General features: G+C 33.8%; 2 protein-coding genes across 3 annotated transcripts in view; one reads left to right on the forward strand and one right to left on the reverse strand.

Moving 5' to 3' along the window:
- Nucleotides 1-173: 173 nt before the first annotated feature.
- Nucleotides 174-4,286, forward strand: LOC126885111 (uncharacterized). The gene is made up of 2 exons (XM_050651541.1): nt 174-889; nt 943-4,286. Exons 1-2 carry the CDS (start codon nt 546-548, stop codon nt 1,046-1,048), a joined length of 450 nt encoding a protein of 149 aa, XP_050507498.1. The 5' UTR covers nt 174-545; the 3' UTR covers nt 1,049-4,286.
- Nucleotides 3,536-21,742, reverse strand: part of LOC114328950 (probable protein phosphatase 2C T23F11.1) — a 54,245-nt gene continuing 36,038 nt past the window's right edge. For both annotated transcript variants that reach the window (XM_028277943.2, XM_028277942.2), the window contains exon 4: nt 3,536-16,515. In XM_028277943.2, the coding sequence (XP_028133744.1) occupies nt 16,184-16,515 (332 nt within the window). In that variant the 3' untranslated portion in view covers nt 3,536-16,183. The remainder of the gene's footprint in view (nt 16,516-21,742) is intronic.

Genomic DNA, 21,742 nt, shown 5'->3' on the forward strand with positions numbered 1-21,742 from the left:
TCATAGGCTACTGAGTAGATTTGGCAATAGAGTGAGAACGTTTAAATTTGCGTTTGCCAGATTGCACAGATGTTCCGAAGATATACATTTTATGACTTTCTTTTTATTATATTATATTTCTTTTTATTGTTTTATTATTTGGAATGAATGTACCTGAATACTGAAATGCTTTTAGTTACTGAAAAGTGTTTACTTCGTCAGTACGTTATTTTTGTGTTCATTTTGTATTTTTTAAAATATTAAAATGCCTACAACTATCCTAGCACGTGAAAGACTTTTGAACATAGCGCAAATGCGGGAAGAGCGATTCACTTTAGGGGAAATATTTACAAATTTTGAGGATAATTTTAACGCATTAGTGTGGTACGCGATGCGGTTACTAATTAAAAATAACATTCTGTGCAATCTATGCAATAATTAGTAAGAACTTAATTAAGCGTAATTCCTTGTCGGACGGATACATATGGAAATGTAATGGATGTGGTCAGCGTACTTCAGTAAGAGATGGTTCGTTCTTCTCCAAAAGCCTGCTACCGTTGAAGAAAATGATAGTCATCATTTATGGCTTTGCAAATGACTTCCCACAAACCCAGATCAAGATTGAATCTGGGCTTGGAAGTCCCACTATTGTCGACTGGTGCAATTTCTGTCGAGAAGTGTGCACCAGATATTTGCAAGAGCACCCTGTGGAAATTAGAGGATTCGATGAAAATGGTCAACCCATTACGGTAGAAATTGATGAATCCTACTTCTTCCCCAGGAAGTACAATAGAGGTGCTTATAGGCCCGGACGCTGGATTTTTGGTGCTGTGGAGAGGAATAGTGGCAAATTATTCGTGATACCGGTGGCAGCAAAAAGCGAGGAAATACTATTGCCCATCATATTCAGGTATGTTATTGTTACAAATATATATCCAGGGAATAAAGTAATATTATTTTTAGAATGATTTTACCGGGGTCAATAATTGTTTCCGATGGATGGAGGGCGTATACCAATATCGGTCGCTTAGAAGGAGGGGTGTATGAACATAGGGTTGTGATTCATTAGCAAAATTTTGTAGACCCTGATGATGATAGTGTTCATACACAGACCATTGAAAGTGTGTGGATGCGAGCAAAAAGAAGCTCCGCAGACAATGCGGAACTTCTAGAGATTTGTTCGAATCATATCTGGAAGAATTTCAATGGAGAGAGCGGATAAAAAACAGGGACAGATTCGTAGAGTTTTTAATTTGTCTACAAGAACAGTTCGTAGTTTAGTTAAATTTAAGATTAGTTTAGTCAGTCGGTAGTAGAATTTTTAGTTTAGTTTAATTTAGTTTAGTTTGCTTTTTAGCAGAACAATTCATAGTTTAATTAAATTTAAAATCAGTTTATATAGTTTAGTTTACACTTTTTAATTAAGTTGTGTGTATGTATGTTTGTGTGTGTGTGTGTGTGTGTGTGTGTGTGTGTGTGTGTGTGTGTGTGAGAGAGAGAGAGAGAAAAAGAGAGTGAGAGAAGATGAAGAAGCAGGTCATTTAGCCACAGTTTTTAAAATTTTTATTTATTAAAAGTGCTTACTAGGTACCTTTGAACCTGCTTAAATTTATTATACATTATCACATTTCACATTCTTTGCGATTTATTATTAATGTAATTACTTAGATCCAATTACATAATGTATAGGTTGAACGTTTAAAGAAACAGAACTTATTTTTTCCAACTTTTTTATAATGGTTTTGTAATGTAATATTACATGTGGTTCTAAATATTTTGACCAGTAAATTGATGTGTCTCTATTTCTTTTTTATATACAAATCATAATAAAATGCTTTTATACAAAGCAAAATACAATTCTTCAATTTTTAATATAACATTTTAAATAGAGTCTTCATTTCGAAAAACAGTAGGTACAAAGATTACCAATTAACGTTGACGAATAATCAAATAAATCACTATTCTACTAATTCACATATTTGCACTTGGCACTGTGTATAATATATTATGTGACTTTTTAAGCTAAGTTTATTACATATCTATAATTTGTAGATCTTTATATTTCTTTTAATTAATTATTAAATGTTCTGACAGTTTTATTTAAATTATTTATACTTATTACAAATAGCAATTTTTTTAATTTCTGCGTTTGTCGGTTTGATAAATAAAACACTTTATTATCGCGATATTTGTCATTTCAAATAAGTACTTTAATTAATACTAATACACATTATAATACACAACACTAAATTTACATTTGTTACCAGGTTGACGTTTTGTTATGGAATTATAATATTATATATTTATACAAAAAAATATATACCTACCTTTTACCCATATAAATAGCTACCACTTCCATTTTAGATAAATTATATTTTTCCTATAATAGTACTGTGGACTTTCTGTATATCTGTATAATAGTACTGTATATCTGTATTTTCAGTTGCATATAGTCTGGAGCCTATATCACAGCTTTATTATTTCTGTGGACTTGTATATATGTGTTTTCAGTTGCATATATTCTGGAGTCTCTTATTATCACAGCTTTTTAATATTCTTGTCTTAAATCAATGTTACAGTTTTTTCGATTGCTATAAGTTCAACTGAAAAGATGCTATACTATTAGATAATCTGTAATTATTTTATTGGCGACTTTATTATTTATACAAATCTTATTTTTATATAGATAATAATAAATAAAGTATATAGTAAAATCTTAAAACAGCAGAATTTTACTTACTTTGCACTTTATTTTACAAATTTTATTTTCATATAGATTATAATAAACAAAAAATATATAGTAAAATCTTAAAGCAGCAGAATTTTACTTATTTTACACTTTTTAACTTTATTATTGATACTAAAATCTTGGTATTTCGAGATAATTAGAAAACATTAAAAATTAAAAATTTAAAATTTTTTGTCGTTATTTTATCTACATATGTAGTTAATGTTTTACATTTATTGTCAATAAATAAATTAATAAAAACATATCACATGCTCTTTCCCAATTTATTCTAAGAACACATTACAACACTGTTAGGCCTTCATTTCCTTGTATCTGTAGCTAACTTCTCAGACCCCGCAATTTAATGAAGTCCCATTTTTCAATTTCAAGGAATATAAATTTAATAATATATAAATATATTTATTAAAATATCCAAGGCCAGAATCAGAGAGAAAAAAAACTTCATTGTGACACATTATTGGACTGTGTGCGGCTTAATTTTGGGCTGAAAAACGTATTACATTTTTACAAAATTTTGGAATATGTTTAATTCGTAGAACAATTTTAACAGTTGTTTTCAATACAGATTTCAATCTTCTACAAATAGTTTCTAATGTCTTTTGATGTAAAATAATTAGGGAAGCAGGAATTCAACAGTTTAGAATTTTACATTGGGTTTCCTATGGCCCGTTTTCCAATTCACCACCCGGTATATTTACGAATATATTTCTTCTTTAGCCTGCCGTATTACTTTTCACTTTCACTAATAGATTTTTGTACTTTAGAGGAAGGAAATTTGATAAAGGTAAGAAAATAACACTCGACTCATAATTTGTACAGGATATAATATGTACAGAAGTTTATTTACAATGTTAAAATACCTTACATCTTATTTACATTGTTTTTCAAATGGAGAGGATATAACATTAGTGATATTGCGCACAAACCTACTAAAAATATACAAACTACATTCTAAGTTATACTTTTTTCTTGAATAGGAACATACTGTTGTCTTTTCCTATTTCGAACAGAATATGCACCTGTTTCAACTACAGAACTACTAACTCACACTTACTAAAATTAAGACTAAACTGGTGCATAACCATCGAGAAATGAAGGATTATAAGTATCTAAACCATAAACAAACATTTTTGAAGAATTAGATTACACAAATATAAGAAATGTTTTATTTAATACTATTTTTTTATCAAAAAAACTTTAATACCAATATAAACGTAAAACATTGAAAATATATCATGCATTTCTTCAATAAAAATTTCATTACAGCGACAAAAGTAACGGTATTTACAGAATGTCATAAAAAACTACAGGTTATCAAATACAAAAAAAAAGAATGTGTGTGTACTTTGTGCGCACGTAAGAAGTTATACTTCAAAATGTACTTAAAACAGTTTATTTGTATTTTATTTCATTATTAAACTAATTTTGATACTACCACTTTCAAAAAATTTTTATTAAAACAATACCAAAAATAAAAAAAAAAAGGAAAAAGAATCGTCCGTGTCCGGATTTGAACCCGGGACCTCCGCGATCTGTAGTCGAATGCTCTACCAATACCCCATCAGGGCTTTGTTTAACACTTATTATCTTACTCCCGAGGAAGACAAATCCAAAGACACAAAAATTATAATAAATATATTTACTGAAAACACTAACATATTCTTTTCAAACCTTATTTGCGCTGATACAGACATAACTTGAATGATTTAGCAACTAACAACATACTCTCTGTGTGCGCATGCGCCCAGGATAATAAAAATTCACTCTCAATCGCGCCTAAAGAAGTATAACTTCAAAAGGCTTTCGGTTTGACATGCTAGTCTATCCGCTATGAGCGTTAACTATGATTATAGTTTACGTGGTAAACTCGAGTGATGCGGGGGACGATCTTATGTGATTTACAAAAACGTGAGATTAAAATTTTACTATTAATTTTTTGCTATGTGTCAATACATTATTACCAATTTGCTATAAATATTCTATATGGTAGAAAATATCTGATGTAATACATAAATATAGTTCAGAAAAATACGAAGTGATTTTAAGACTACGAAGTATGACGTCACGACTGTCATATTGTTCACGTTGTAAACAAAGGTTGAAAAGCTACGATTTACCAATCTCAAGACTTTAATTCCTATAAGGTTAACATTTTGCTTCCTCTGCTGCTTTTTCTGCTTAAGTGTAGTGTTTTTAAGATAATACCACCATAATTCGGTCTTAAATTTCTATGAAATATAGTTTTCTAGTCATATTATCCAAGCAAAGGTTAGGAACTTTTGTGAACCATTGTATTTTGTATAATAAAAATGGTAATGTGCTTTACCCCGGATTGTAAACACTACAGTGAAAGAGGGATATGTAGATTCTTTGTGTTTCCAAAGGATCTGGTTGAAAAGAAGAGGTGGATTATGTAAGTATTATTTACAAAAATTTTTACATTATTGTAGAAAAAGTTTATTACATAAACTAAGCCAAAATTTTGCGATTGTGACAAAAATTCCGCAAAACCACAGAAGAAAAAGTACAGAAGTTGGAGAAAAATAATTAATAATTGAACACGTATTTGACAGTTATATATGTATCATGGCACTAGTGAAAACCAAATGTACTGGCACATGCCCAATAAAAAGAGAGAAGAATGAGACACTAGTGAAGCAAAAAATGTAATGGGGGAATCAATTTTAATAGTTATTTATGTATTAAGAGCGAAACGTGATACATTATTGCTTGAGAGGAAGCGTTACCGCTCGACGCGTAGCGGAGAGCGGTAATTACTCGAAAGCAATAATGTCACTTTGCGCTTGTAATACATACAGCATTTTTTCTACAATCACTTAATAAAATGAAACTATTTTTAAATAATTAACTTTTTTTTTCTGATTCTGGCTTTGGTTTAGAACTAGAACCTTTAGCCACGTTATTGTATAACTTATCACTAAGTCAGGGGAGTAATGTGTAGTGTGTGTGTTGAGTAAGTGTCTTGTTACTTTGCAAAGTCGACGTCATTGTCTTTGCAAAGAGACGCTAATTGTTTCCGAACGTCTGCGGTCCCTCCGGTGAGTACCGATCCCACAAGGACAGAAACTATTTTTCATTTATTAATTTATATTAAACGAAAAATTTCTGCCCCTGGTAGGATTCGAACTCCCGACCTTTCGTTTCAAAGGTAGGCGCTCTTACCACTGCGCCACAGAGGGGTTATAATTAACTTTATTGTAACTATTTTATATCTGTCATTATAATGTCATAACATTAACTTTTATATCTTTCAGTTTGAATGTTCAATGTGTTTGTATTGTATGGTTGTACGGTTGCTACGGACGACGAGCGTAAAATCAAACTTTACGCGCTAGAGCGATAAAGTGACGGTACTCAGTAAACGTCAACTTTTCGTTGCCATTGACAAGCGAAAAGTCTTCCTTATAAAGTGATTGAAGAAAAAATAATTTGTTGAAACAAACATAGAGAAATACCATAATTTTGGAAACTAGTTCGAAACGAATAAAACTACTTAAAAGGGTCAGGAAACAATTACCCAGTTGGGTTGCAATTGAAAAATAGACAATGCTGCCCGATTTGTTTTCTGTTCACAAATATTTGTCCCACCTGTGCAACTTGAAAACATAAACTTTCAAAAATGAAGACGGAAAACAACAGAAAGCAGGTATAAACCCAAACTCAGTGGCATCTCATTCTTCTTCTTCTTCTAAAAGTGCCTATCTTCTGGAGATGCTGGCGACCACACTGACCCATCTTATTCTATACACAGCAGCTAGAAATAGCTCAGTTGACGTTAGACCAGTCCACTTCCTAAGATTGGCCAGCCAGGATATACTTCTACGTCCAGGGCCTCTCCTGCCCTCAATCTTGCCTTGTAGAATCAACTGTAGCAGTCGGTATTTTTCATTACGCATAATGTGGCCGAAGTAAGCCAATTTTCTGTTCTTTACGGTGTTAATTATTTCTTTGTCTTTTCTTAGCCTCTGCAGAATAGTTATATTAGTTGTGTGGTGTATATATGAGACCCTCAATATACGTCGGTAGCACCACATTTCAAACGCCTCTAACCGTTTTATGGCATCTTCTGTCAGGCTCCAGCTTTCAACTCCGTAGAGGAGGACACTAAAGACGTAACATCTAAGAATTCTTATGCGTATATTGATACTTCAAGACAAGTTGCACAGAATTTTCTTAAGAGTGTTAAAAGAGCTTCTGGCTTTTTCAATACGAGTTTTTTATATGGAACAACGGAACATTGCGTAGATAGGGCTACGTATTTCTTATGAACGATAGAAGCGCGCCGATGCCGCTTCTATCGTATCGAGAATGAATCGTATATCGGCAAACTAGTAGCAACACGTGCCTGAGAGATTTGGCAACACTGATCTGTATAAGCCAAACGTTCCGTTCTTAACGTGAAATAAAGTATAGCACATTTCTTCTAAAAGCATATTTAGACATTTTAGTTTTTGAACAAAGGATGACAACGCATTGTAGTAACAACACAACAAAACTAATTCCGTTATAAATCAAATGCATTACAATTTAAGAAAGATTATAATATATAATATAGAAAAGTTAAATGGGCGCAATTACATAACCGCATTTTTAACGTAAATACCCTATACGATACGGTGTTTTAAAAACGATATTACATATACACCGGTATATTAGGCGTCAACGCCCTTCCGGTAGGGATCTATGGGGGAGTATCACTAAGACACAAGCCCTTATCCCTTGTCGTACTGCTTTCTATAGGGCGATCAGAGACCAATGTATTCCAGTCTAAGTCGTAGATTTAATTTAGAACTTAAAACTGCTGCGTTAGCCTTTTTATTTTTCTGTCCACTGGGCCAGGGTTTGAACTCACATCAACTAGAGCACCTCGCACTGAAGCGAAGTGAGGTTGACCGCCTGTCCCGCTTGGCTATCTGACCAACAAAAATTACATTAACTTTCTGTAAATACCGTTTTTTCATTCATTTAAATAAAGGCAAATGGAAGTACTGCTAAATATATTGTTACATTGTTCTGCGCATTTAGCGATTAAGTGAAGCAAGATGTGGTTTAACTAACAGTATTTAACTTAAAAACTTACTTAATTACAAATATTACAATCACACTGACGCGTCAAATTGAGATTGTCAAGTCCGCATGAAGTCTTTTTAGATTGTCAAGAAGTAATCAGAATTACTATTCGACGTTACTGACCAATCTACAGGAAAAAGTATGGAACGAAGAGGAAGCAAGTTGTCCAAAGATATCTTTACATGTTAATCTCCCTGCGCACTGTATAAAAAATTGTGATGTACGCTTCGAATTAATCTAACAGCCTTCTTATTCACCAGATCTGGTTCCATCCGATTATCACGTCTTTCCTCAACTGAAAGAAGTCGTAACTTTTCTATCAACGCGCATGATAGAAGCTGTGGAGGCCTGCTTTACAGAGCATGATATCAATTTTTCGAAAACTTTAGAACCGTTGTAGGTTCGTTTAATACAAATATCTAACTAAGAGGAATACTTGGACTTTTATTTGCTTCTATAGCAATAATTTTTCACTACGTCATCGTATTATACTAAACTGTACTAAACGAGACGGCCGTAGTGGCCGACTCAGTGGCTCAGACACTAGAAAGTTTTCAATTTCTAATTTAACTGAGCCGCAACCGTGTTTCGGAGGGCACGTGAAGCCGTCGGTCCCGGCTACGTAAGTAGTCGTTAAGTCATGTTAGGCGTGCTTGCGCGACCTGAAAACGCTAAGCCCCGGCGCAAATTGATCCTAAGCGAGACACAACCTGCGCCGGCGAACTGCCTAGACAGTTTTGCGCATCCAACTATCAGTGCATGCGTTCGCAGGTCTCACTTGGGAACACGGGCGCCCATATAAAAATTTTTAGGGGGCGAGACGCGAAGATGTTGCACATTATATTATGTATACTTTGGATAACCATATATAGTTTAAGCACCCAAAAAGCAAGGGGGGCATGGCCCCCCTGTCCATGGGTTTGGGCGCCTATGCTTGGGAACGTTTGTCATCGGCGTACAGTTTTCTTGGTCCGTGGGACGCGTGACTCACCGCCAGATGTTTATTTTTACTTGTTTTTGTTTGTGAGATGGACGTATCTGAAATGAATAGGGATGGTACCTAAGTACAATTTATTATGATAAATAAAATTATTAGCATAGTCAACACCCCGAGTGAAAACTGCGTTGTCTTTGTCATTAAATTCTGATAACTTTTGGTAGACTAAATAAGCAGCGATACGAAATTAATAATCAAAGTTATGCCTTTACAAAAACACATTATTAGAAAAATAAGGCGAAAAATGATTCATATTGCTTAAAACCATGCTCGAAAAAAATATCGTATTACCCTCAAATTCAACTTGTCAGCATATTACATTTTAGTTTATTACATATTACATTTTTGTTTATGCTTAAAAATTAAAAACGAAATATGCAGATAGTGTTATTTTTTATGATCAATCAGTAGCAGAGGGATTATTAATTATGACCTGCAATAATTGTAAATGATTGCGATCCTGCACTAATTGTAAATGATTGTGATCCGAGCAGTAAATTGAGGAATATGAGTTATGACCGAGCAGTAGGGGAGATATTATTTTAAATATGTAGGTATTATGTGCAGAAATAAAATACTCAGTGTAAGATATCTTTTTATGCACGACTACTAGGGACGTGTAAGATATTTTTAAAACGTTACTAGTTACAAGTACGGAAGTACCGATTTTAAGTTGCCTACTCAATTCAGTACAAGGATCAGATACATCAGTATTTTGTAATCAGTATTTGTACTCAGTACCACTGAGAACCCTTTTTATGCACGACTACTAGGGACGTGTAAGATATTTTTAAAACGTTACTAGTTACAAGTACGGAAGTACCGATTTTAAGTTGCCTACTCAATTCAGTACAAGGATCAGATACATCAGTATTTTGTAATCAGTATTTGTACTCAGTACCACTGAGAACCGGTATCAAAAGTAACCGTTACATGTCCGCACTGATTTTGCCCGTCTCTATTCGCCACGTCGATAGCCAACGGTTGGGTTCGGTTGTGTTCAATATGCGGCACGCTAGAAAAATAAATGCACGGGTCACCCGTCCCGCCGGCGCAGGTTGTGTCTGGCTTAGGTTAAATTTGCGCCGGGCCTAACACTAGAGCTTAGCCAGAAGCTTACACGGACGTTTTATAAACTAAACGAAATGTTCTACTTGTGTGTTTTATTGGTTTTAGGTCGGCTTTTGGCAAAAATTATCGCTGAAAGCATGTAGAAATGCGTTAGATCTAAGAACTACAAGCATGTAGTACATAAAATATGTTTTCTAGTTACGAATTGTGAAGCAAGAAGAGCCTAAAAATTCGTGTAACGGACACAAAATGTCTTAAACATAAGTAAAAAAAAAACTTAACACTACTTCCATCTTTTTTCCAGTGTATGATATAATTATAACTTTCAAGTGTCTTAAAAATGTAAATATATTGTAATAAAATAAAATATGACTAGAAAATTAATAAAAAAGAAAATATATTAAAATTTTTGACATACCTTAATAAGTTGTAATATCTAAAGAATTGATCCTTTCATATTGAAACAACAAAAATATACAAATATATGGTAAATGCAAGAGAAAACGAAGGTGTGACAACAAAACGTTTTATGAATTTTAAGTTACTGTGTTACGTTACTTTATGGACTTTGCCAAAGCATTTAACGCTATGGAATTGATTACACTGTGAGTAGTTTTGTTCGTATAAACACCAACAGAGTGTATAACTATCTGGCAGAATGTAGCCTGAGGTTTAAACACACTGATTTTATTGTTGGGCCATGAAAAATACACATATAGTACAACAGAAAAACTCACAGTCAATATTTGTTGCCCTACCTTCATTTTAAGAGGAATTGTATCCACTACTTCTTTTTTCCCTGTAGGAAGCATGTGAAACTACGAATAGTGAGGTGGAAGGCTATAAAGGTATCAAAAGTGTTTAGTTTACAAACTTATGCCTAAAGCGCAGGTAAAAAATGGCAGTATGGAGAAGAATTGTAGTTGTTGATACGAGTTGGCAAAGGTTTCGATAGTTATAGCAAAAACTGCTATAACTACTAATAAAAATTGAGGACAACACCGACACTTATACCGTAGTTACATCCAATATCACTAGTTTTTATTTTTACATTTTAATATCATAAAAAACTAACCGAATAACATACCAGCTTCTACCACAAAAGTGCAAAGTTTTAATTACAAAAACTGTACTGTTTTTGTCTAAAGGAAAACCGAGCATCAAGCCTTTATTTTCCGACCATCTTTATACAAAAAGTTGTTTAAGTTCTTCCACCCTACTATTAGGTGAATTCATTTGTAAGAAATTATCTATCATCTATCAAAGAATAAATGGATCAAATAAATACTAATGCTCTTAATATCACCTTCCTCTCTGACAACATCGATAGAAGCGCGCTCTGGCGACGGAAACATAAAACCTTATAAATAAATGCTTAAGTATTCTAGTTAGGGAATAGCTATCTACATAGTTAAAAATTAGTATAGGCCATTTGAAAGAAAGGTTATCGCCACACTAAGTAAAGTAATTCTTTGACTAAATTCCTGCATCTTCCCATAGCGCCTATAAAAATAAGCGACCAGATAAATAAAAGGGAAGGATTTTTATGTCAATTAATTGACTACACTGTTATAACAAAAGAATAGTATAATAAAAGAACATTTATTTGATATTTTGTCATTTGTAATATAATAAATGAATTAATGACAAGTTGTTATGGTCCAGAACCTTTCGTTTGCATAGTAAGAAGCAGTCAAAAAACAGTAAAATCCTTTATAAAAGGTATATATGTATTTAAAATCCCTAAAAAGGGCTACATCACAATCACATAACTAGTTTTCGACTGGTTTACCAGTCATTATCAGTGCTTACCTTGGACCTTATGGTCTTGGAACAAGGAACGAAAGGGGTGACCGACTTGTACAATTTTGTCAGGAAGAAAACATGAGAGTTACCAACACATGGTTCCAACTCCACCCCCGTCGCCTTTATACTTGGAAATCTCCAGCCGATAGAGCTCAGAACATAATAAGAAATCAGATAGACTTCATTCTCATCAACGGTAGATTCAGCACAACTGTCAAAAGAGCTTGCACATATCTTGGAGCAGATGTGCCTTCTGACCATGTACTATTAGTGGCCGTCATAAAGATCGCTCTTTCATGCAAAAACAAGCCTGAAACTCAACAACAGATCGCATTGGATAAACTGAAAGATCCAATGATACAAGCAGAAATAAGTAATGAAATAAACACACAAATTCAAATATTGACGACAAACATTACCGAAGATCTAACACCAACATGGAATACGATTACAAGTGCTGTAACAGACATCATGAAAAGCAACTTGGGGTACAAACCAAAGAACAAGAAGCAAAAATGGATGACAGAAGAAATACTATTACTAATGGATGAACGACGACGACACAAGAATGACCCAGATGGCAGCAATATGTATAAAAACATTAACAGGCAAATAAAAGCAAAGATAAGAATAGCAAAAAATGAATGGCTTAAGCAACAATGTATCGATCTAGAACATTTACAACGACAGCACGACGATCGGAATTTACATAAAAAGCTTAAGGAGACTGCTGGAATATACAGAAAACGAAGACCAACTATTATAGTTAATCAGGATAACCAGGTAGTGCTAGGTGAAAAAGAGAAAATTCATATATGGGAAAACTATATTCAGGAGCTCTAATATACAGAAAACGAAGACCAACTATTATAGTTAATCAGGATAACCAGGTAGTGCTAGGTGAAAAAGAGAAAATTCATATATGGGAAAACTATATTCAGGAGCTCTTTCATGACGAAAGACCCATGAGTGAAGTTTATACAGACGACCAGCTGACTGGCCCTTCAATTACTAAAGAGGAAATAGAAAAGGCAATATTATATTCAAAAAACAATAAGGCACCTGGACCTGATGAAATCCCTTCAGAAATACTCAAACTACTAGATGAAAGGGGAATTTCAGCACTACATAAAATATTTAATTTTATTTATGAAACTGGTTGCTATCCTCAGCAGTGGTTGCTCTCTACATTTATTCCCCTACTCAAAAAAGTCAATGCAAAAAGATGTGAGGATCACAGACTCATTAGCCTGATGAGTCACACTTTAAAAATATTCTTAAAAATACTACATCAAAGATTATACAAAAAATGTGAATGGGACATCAGTGATTCTCAGTTTGGGTTTAGGCAAGGTTTGGGAACAAGAGAAGCAATAGTAGCAATACAGGTGTTGGTTCAAAATTGTTACGATCAGAGGAAGGACGTATTCCTGTGCTTTCTAGACTACGAGAAAGCGTTTGATCGTGTCCAACATCACAAGTTAATGCAGATCCTCAAGAAGCTTGATATAGACCAAAAAGACATAAGATGCATTGCAAACTTGTACTGGTATCAGGCAGCACAATTAAAAATAGACAATTCTATATCCAAATCCATACATATAAGAAGGGGTGTTCGGCAGGGATGTGTGCTTTCCCCTCTTTTATTTAACATTTATTCGGAAGCAATATTTCAAGAGTCTTTGGAAGATGCAGAGATGGGAATCAAAGTGAATGGAGTATTAATCAACAACATACGATATGCTGATGATGCTGTCTTAATTTGCGACAACATAGCAGATCTTCAACAACTTGTCACTATAATCGGAGAATACAGTAAGCGAATGGGATTAGAGATTAATACCAAAAAGACCAAATTCATGATCATCTCCAGAAACTTGGATGCATTTGAAAACTCCACCATAACACTGAATACTAAGTCCATTGAGAGAGTGAGCAAATTCAAATACCTAGGAACGTGGCTTTTTGAAAACTGGGCATCGGACAGGGAAGTAAAATGTCGCATTGAGCAAGCTCGACAAGCTTTCGTAAAATTCAGGAAGGTACTGAGCTGCTCAGAGTTCGACCTTACACTGAGACTAAGGTTTACTAAATGCTACGTGTGGTCGGTGCTGCTATATGGCATAGAGGGCTGGACACTCAAAACGAGGGTTATAAAGAGATTAGAAGCCTTCGAAATGTGGCTTTATCGCCGTATCCTAAAGATACCATGGACGGCGAAAGTCACAAATGTGGATGTCCTTAAAAGAATCAACCAAGAACGTCAGCTTTTCGAAAACATCAAGAAAAGAAAAACGGCGTATTTGGGTCACATCATGCGAAACGAAAAATACCAGTTCCTTCAACTTATAATCCAGGGTAAAATTGAAGGCAAGAGAGGAATAGGACGCAAGAAAATGTCCTGGCTCCGAAACATAAGGCAATGGACAGGGATTACCGACATACAATCACTGATACACATTGCAAGAAACAGAGAGTTAATGGAAAATGTGATCGCCAACATCCATTAGTGGATTTGCATTTGAAGAAGAAGAATCAGTGCTTACGTGAAATTTACATGCTAACCACCAAAATATAATTTAACAAAAATATGTGGGTCAAAGCCCTGTACAAGTCAACCGTCAAGGAAACATCGGTTAAAAATGCTAACTTAAGCATGTATGTTTAAGGTATTTTACTAATATGCCCCCAGGTAAAATCTGAGCTGTGGTTTGACTTGTTCACATGGTGAAAGTATGGCAGCAAGTGACCTCCAAGTCACTTGCTGCCATACTTTCACCATGTGAACAAGTCAAACCACAGCCACAGTATATAGAGGTTCCACAGTAAAAACACTTCTCTGTCGGCGCTTTGATCTCAAGAAGTAATACCGGCAGTACGCAATTGGTAATTCACCAGTGTTGGATGCGGGATTTCCCTGTTAAAATCCGTACGTTTCTATGCGACTAGCAATGCGAGAGTGGGGCAAAAGCGACTAAGAACATTGCGCAGTCGCCATGCGCGACTAAAGATTTTACTTCCAATTTTTCGGAGAGTGGTTCTACTGTCCCTCTTTATACTGTGGCACAGCTCAGATGTTACCTGGGACATATTAGTAAAATACCTTGTTTCAGTTAGCATTTTCAACCGATGTTTCCTTGGCGGTTTACTTGTACAGGGCTTTGACCCAATTGCCTAAAATTTAAAAATTTGGCCCAAAATTATATCTTGGTGGTTAGCATGTAAATTTCACGTAAGCACTGATGATGACTGGTAAACCAGTCGAAAACTAGTTATGTGATTGTGATGTAGCCCTTTTTAGCGATTTTAAATATATACCTTCTATAAAGGATTTTTTTAAGGATACTTCTTTTGTATTACATGATATACAGCCAACTACAGGAAAACTTTTTCCTTGTGGATTTTCAGTCAAAAAACAGTATCGGACTGGGTGGAACAGATGAAATGTAACTACTGGCACGACCAAACGGGTCTCAAACATTCGAAAGCTTTTACACATGAACCTTCGAAGAAGAGATCCGAAGATCTACGAAATATGAGTAGGAATGATCTGGGAATTATCGTACGTTTCGTAAAAAGACTACATCACCTATGTAAGACTATATGACTCATTACGTCAAAAAAAAAACTGATAAATATCAAATGAATTAGCTAGAAACTGGAAACATATTAAAGACTCGGGAAAAAATGTAAGTTTAGCAAAAAATCAAAACCTAAACAAAAGAGCACTTTTCCCAATAACACCTATACCGGGTGGTGAATTGGAAAGCGGGCCATAGGAAACTCAATGTAAAATTCTAAACTGTTGAATTCCTGCTTCCCTAATTATTTTACATCAAAAGTCATAAGAAACTATTTGTAGAGAATTGAAATCTGTATTGAAAACAACTGTTAATATTGTTCTACGAACAATAATTATTCAACATTTTGTAAAAATATAATACATTTTTCAGAGTAATACGCCAAAGTTAGGCCACACGCAATACCATAATGTGTATAAGGTTGCATTTGTTGACAATAAATTTATTATATTAACAATTTGAACTGTCAATTTTTTTATTTATTTTATCACTTACTGTTTAAAACACAATAAAGTTGATAAGATACCTTTAGTTAAGAAGTATTAATAATAAAGATATCTTCTTCAGTCAATAATGTGCTCACTGTCAGTTAAATAGTAACGTGTGGCCTAACATGCCCACACATACCTACTGCGGTAAATACATTATACTTTTTCAAAATTTTGGAATGTGTTTAAATCGTAGAACAATTGTAACTTCTGTTTCTAATACAGATTTCAATCCTCTACAAATAACTTCTCATGACTTTTGATGTAACATAATTAGGGAAGCAGAAATTCAACAGTTTAGAATTTTACATTGAGTATCCTATGGCCCGTTTTCCGATTCACCACCCTGTATAGCTAATTCATTCTCTTAAGCTTTTGTATTACCGCCAGAGCGAGCCTGCTATCGTCTTCTTCAACAGACTCAACTGTCAGTATCTTGGTCCTTAGCATCAACGTGCTCCGTGGGAGGTTGCTTGCACTTCTCCTGCAATTTTTCGTACGATTCGCCATGCAGGAAGGTCACAAGAACTACAGTCATATTGTCACATCCTAGGCCGGCCATCTGACAATCGGGCGCCAGACAGCGCATCATCAATTCTTCGCAGATTTCTTCTGGTTCGTGGCCGGTGGCAATGTTTTCTCTGATAAAGGAAACCACCTCTTTGTTGCTCATGACGTCCCAGATTCCGTCGCAGGCGAGCACTATGAATTCCCAGTCGGAGGTGATGGTGTGTTCGGTGACGTCAGGGAAAGCTGCAAACAAAGAGATAGGAAATTATTAACAAATCTTGTAGACCACGGCGCATCTGTAAAAATATTAGTACATTTGTACGTTGAGAGGTGACTCATATTTTTTTGCAGAAATTGCTTGAAAATAACTCATAATAATATTTGAGTTATCCTCCCACTCAAAAAGGTCCGGAACATTGTTTAAATAATCAAAATGTCAAAAAATGAAAGAAAAATTCGATTCGTTTCTTCGTTTTTACTTTATCGTACTATATACGTAGTATAGTATAATAGATAAAGTTATAGGATCGTGCAAAAATTTTTTTTTCAGATTTCACTTTTTTTCGACGTTTTGACTCCCCCTGAGTCTAAAAAGCAAATAAAAAAAACATGTCGGAAGTACGTACGTACGTATGTACGTACGTACGTATGTCGCCACCGCCCAGCAAAAACTACCGGACCGATTTTGATGAAATTCGGTATGAGTAAGTTTAAGAGAATTTTGTCGAGAAACTAAGCTTTAAAAAAAACATCTCAAAGGGGGGCCGAAATAGGGGGGTTATTTAGAGCCCATTTTCGCAAATTTTGACCGAAATGAATGAAATTCAACTCAAAGTAAGCTCATCGATAGGTAAACAAAAATACGGAATTTGACATTTCCAAATTCAAAATGGCGGCCAACATCGCCGACCGCCCACCCGACACATTTCCCTACCTATCTAAAAACTTGTTTAAAATAAGTTTAATTTGAAAAAGTCGTTATATAGCCTAAAGATGGGGCTATAAGAAGAATGTTATCGTTTTTCAGAAAAAGTTACAAATTGCCTATATTTAAGGGGTCAAAATTTGACATAAATTTGGACTAAATTTTCTCAAAAATGGCTCCAAGGCTTTTTTTATTTTTTGACATAATTTTGACATAATACTATCGGTAAATTGAATGACATTAGTCAGATTTCTTAACTCCCCATAGGAGGCGAGTTATGAATTTTTTATAAAAAAATATTCGAGTTCCCGTAACTTCCTTCTTAATAAAAACTAAAATTTGAAATTTTGCATACGTATATGGTACTTTATTATCTATTATCACAATAAATTTTACCAAAAATATGGCTTCCGGTTGAACCGGAAATGAATAAAAAATCTTAATTTTTTAGATACGCCCTGTATATGTTTACATATTTTGAAAGAATGCAAAATTACCTTTCCAATGACATAAAATCCATTGCTGTAGCTCAAAAACTCACGGTAAATAGAAATTTTGCTATAATCTTATGTGTGTCCTCTCTCACGCGATCATAGCAGAGCATTATTGTAGGGCAGTCAATGAGGGTATTTGGCTCCGAATTCCATCCTACTACATCGATGTACTTGATATTTTCACAGTAAGTAAGGAATAGCTCAAGAAACAAAATCTACCCTATATACTATGGCGCTTTTATCGGTTCCCACTTCTTCAAGGGGGTGGAAAATTTGTTGGTCAAAATAAGCACGGAAGTGGCTAAAGAACCTATTTCTAAGCAAAAACTGGTCTATATTTTTTTTGAGAACTCAATACTTTTTGAGTTAGGCGTAGTTGAAAATTGGCCATATTCATTGAAAAATGACACCTTTTCGGACGGATTTTTTTGTGAGTACCTTAAAAACTATGCATCGAACTAAAAACACTATATAAAACATTTTTTAGATTATAAATAATAAAGAGATTCGTTCCTTCGTAAATGTTCTATTTATAATACAAAAAGAGATATGGTAGGTGAAAATAGTTTGTTTTTTGGTGCGTGCTCAAATTGGTGTATTCAACTTGAAATAACAGACGAACGGTAGGTTTTAGGTGTATAATGCTACCAACACCTTTTGTAGTGTTTGAAAAGGCCTTTAAAACGAGCACCGTTAAATGTCGGTTATATACAAATTAAGCGAGATATATGGTGCAAAAAAATATATGACTAATGTACTTTAAGGAAAAATAAAAAGTACTTATATACATTTAACTCCCCATCCACCATAATTTAAATGCATTGTTTTTCTTTTGCAATACCTTTTAATATAGTGTTATTTCTACTTTCAAAAAGTTGAACGGGTTTAAAATGAATGGTTTTTGTAAAAAATGTGATGAAATTATAGAATGAATTTTTAAATTTTCTTAAAAATCTTCCTTTTTCTCCATGTAATTCGAAAATAAAAATATTTCACCCCTGAGAAGTGGTGGGAACCGCCCCCATGATAAAAGCGCCATAGTATATAGGATAGACTTTGAATTAGGAGATTTGGCGAATGGATTTAGTGTCCGCAGTCATATAAACCCAAACAAACAACAACAATTAGGGGATTGGGCTACTCCCAAAATTTCATTAAAATCCATGCAGTAGGATAGAATTTGGAGATAATATCTTGTTCTTAATATAGCGCATTGACTGGCATAATCGAAATAGAATGAAATGCAAATATTGTAAACTATTAATTTCTCAGAAAAATGAACTAATTTGAAATGAAATATGACTATAATATTCTATTGATTTATGCAATAATCTATACATCTATAGTGTATCCCCGAAATATAGCATCGAACATTTTCTCAAATGCAGGAATTAATGATGCGTAGAACCATAAAATACTTTCAAGTACAGAAAGTGTTTCTAAAATATCAAAATAACGAGTAACTTTGTTATTTTTATAGAATGCCAGTATCTAGTACCATAACGATAATAGATCGGTACGATAAAGTTCTCGGGCGGCCCTTCCGTCCAGCGTTTTTGATTATAACTTTAAAAGTATTCATTTCCGAGAAAAGTTGCACTGACATAAAAGTTGCGATTTTAAATTGCCTACAATATAGGATTAGTTAACAATTTTAAAAATTGCCACTCTTATTCAAAACATCAATAATTGCGAAAAAACCATAAAAAACAAGTATTCGAATTTTACGTTTTTCAACCATTACACTTATGATCTTTATTTTTCACCCAGAAAAAGTGTATGATACAATAAAATAATACTGTAAGTTTTATTACGATCGGTTTAATAGATTTTGCAAAATAAATTTTGCAATCTAGCTTTCGCAAAAAAAATTCAATTTTTGAAAATGTTGCAGGACTGAAAATAAAGCAGACAGCAAGTTGAAGTTTGTTTTTGCATATAGAACAGGGGTGGGCAAAGTGCGGCCCGCGGGCGCATGCGGCTCTTAAAATATTTTTTGCGGCCCGACGAGAAAAAGTGAATTATTTTCATTTCAAGATTTTTTCTAATTATTGCTAATATTGATAATTAAATATAGATAGATAGTGCAGCTATTAATACTATCATTTTTGCAGCGGGTGATTTTTCCGCAAATTTTCAACATAACGCGGGCAATGATTTGGGTTTTTGGTACAGAGATTTATCGGCTCCCTCAATGAAATCCATGAAATTTCAACAAATGAAAATGATATTTTCGAAGTAGTCAGGAACTGTGTGGAAAATTTTGAATTAACCCGTAACCATCTAGTAATAGTAACAACTGACGGAGCACCAAATTTAAGAGGAGCAAATATTGTAACGTTGAGAAAACTTAAAGAGTACGTTCAACAGTTTCCAGAACATGATTTATTATTCTTCACTGCATAATTCATCATCAGATATTGTGCAAAAATGTTTTGCAAGTGGACAACGTCATTTCCATTATAACTAATATTGATAACTGTATTAGTTCAATAGGATTACATCATCGTGAATTCAAAGCTTTTGGAAGAGTTAGAGACGGAACATACTGCTGTCTTATTGGGACCGTGCAAGTTCGGAAAAACGACACCTGGTTTCTACGCTCTGCACTTTTATTCGCACTTTTAATTACATTGGCCAATCATAATATGGTCCTGGTTACTGGATAATTGTCAAGGCCATAGCCAAAAAAAAATAATAAGAAGAAAAAATAAGATTTAGGTTATGTTATTAAATCGTAAATAATTGTATGTAGTAAATAAAATTAGTTATTAAAATGCAGTACTGCAAGCAAAATACAATTAATTAAATTTACCTTTATATAATGATTGCATATCATATCAATATTGTGGAGCAATATCTAATTTTTCTTCTTAAATGACAATAGGTATGAAATGTGCGTCAATTTTACAATTTCAGTTGACAATATGAATTATTTAAAAAGTTGCAATTTTTTTTCTCCGCTATTCGCGCACGATCGTTTCGCGTATCCCTTCCAAGTAGTTGCACACCGCGAATACCACAATCAACAATCATATTCGATAATTAAGTTTAGAAAAGGTTCTTAAAAGATGCTGTGAATTAGGGGAGAAAATTATTTAGAAATTAAACACTGCTACTTTACTAAATTTATAAGTGTTGATCGCAAAATGAAACTTTTGTAATGAAATTCAAACTATTCATTGATTATACAGGGTGTCCCGAAAAGATTGGTCATAAATTATACCACACATTCTGGAGTCAAAAAGAGTTCGATTGAACCTAACTTACCTTAGTACAAATGTGCTCATAAAAAAAGTTACAGCCCTTTGAAGTTACAAAATAAAAATCTATTTTTCTTAATATATCAAAAACTATTAGAGATTTTTTATTGAAAATGGGCATGTATCATTCTTATGGCAAGAACATCTTAAAACAAAATTATAGTGAGATTTGTCCACACCATAAAAATTTTATGGGGGTCTTGTTCCCTTATACCCCCCAAACTTTTGTCTACGTTCCAATTAATTCATTATTGTGGTACCATTAGTTAAACACAATATTTTTAAAACTTTTTTGCCTCTTAGTATTTTTTAGATAAGCGAGTTGTTATCGAGATGCGGCTCCTTTTTTAATATATTTACATAAAAATTGTATGCGGGTTTTGCTCCTTTAAACCCCCCAAATGTTTGTGTACGTTCCAATTAAACTATTGTTGTGGTACCATTAGTTAAACACAGTGTTTTTAAAACTTTTTTGCCTCTTAGGTTTTTTTTGATAAGTCAGCTTTTATCGAGATGTGGCTTCTTTTTCAAAATATACCTAAAAAATGTAAATGATAAATAAATTTTCAGATTATCAACAGGTCTCTATAATCGTACTTCACCATATACAAATATGTGGTGGATTCGACAAATATTCAAAATATCTCGATAAACACTGGCTTATCGAAAAAGTACTGAGAGGCAAAAAAGTTTTAGAAACATTGTGTTTAACTAATGGTGTTACAATAATAATTTAATTGGAACGTACACAAAAGTTTGGGGGGGCTTAAGGGAACAAAACCCCCATA

Source organism: Diabrotica virgifera, chromosome 1 (genome assembly GCF_917563875.1).
Source record: "Diabrotica virgifera virgifera chromosome 1, PGI_DIABVI_V3a".
Lineage (NCBI taxonomy): Eukaryota > Metazoa > Arthropoda > Insecta > Coleoptera > Chrysomelidae > Diabrotica > Diabrotica virgifera.

Bases quoted from the DNA above. Each gene is read 5' to 3' on its own strand.
- LOC126885111 (XM_050651541.1), top strand. From the start codon at position 546: ATGATAGTCATCATTTATGGCTTTGCAAATGACTTCCCACAAACCCAG. The intron at 890-942 runs GTATGTTATTGT...TATTATTTTTAG, and splicing joins CTATTGCCCATCATATTCAG to AATGATTTTACCGGGGTCAA.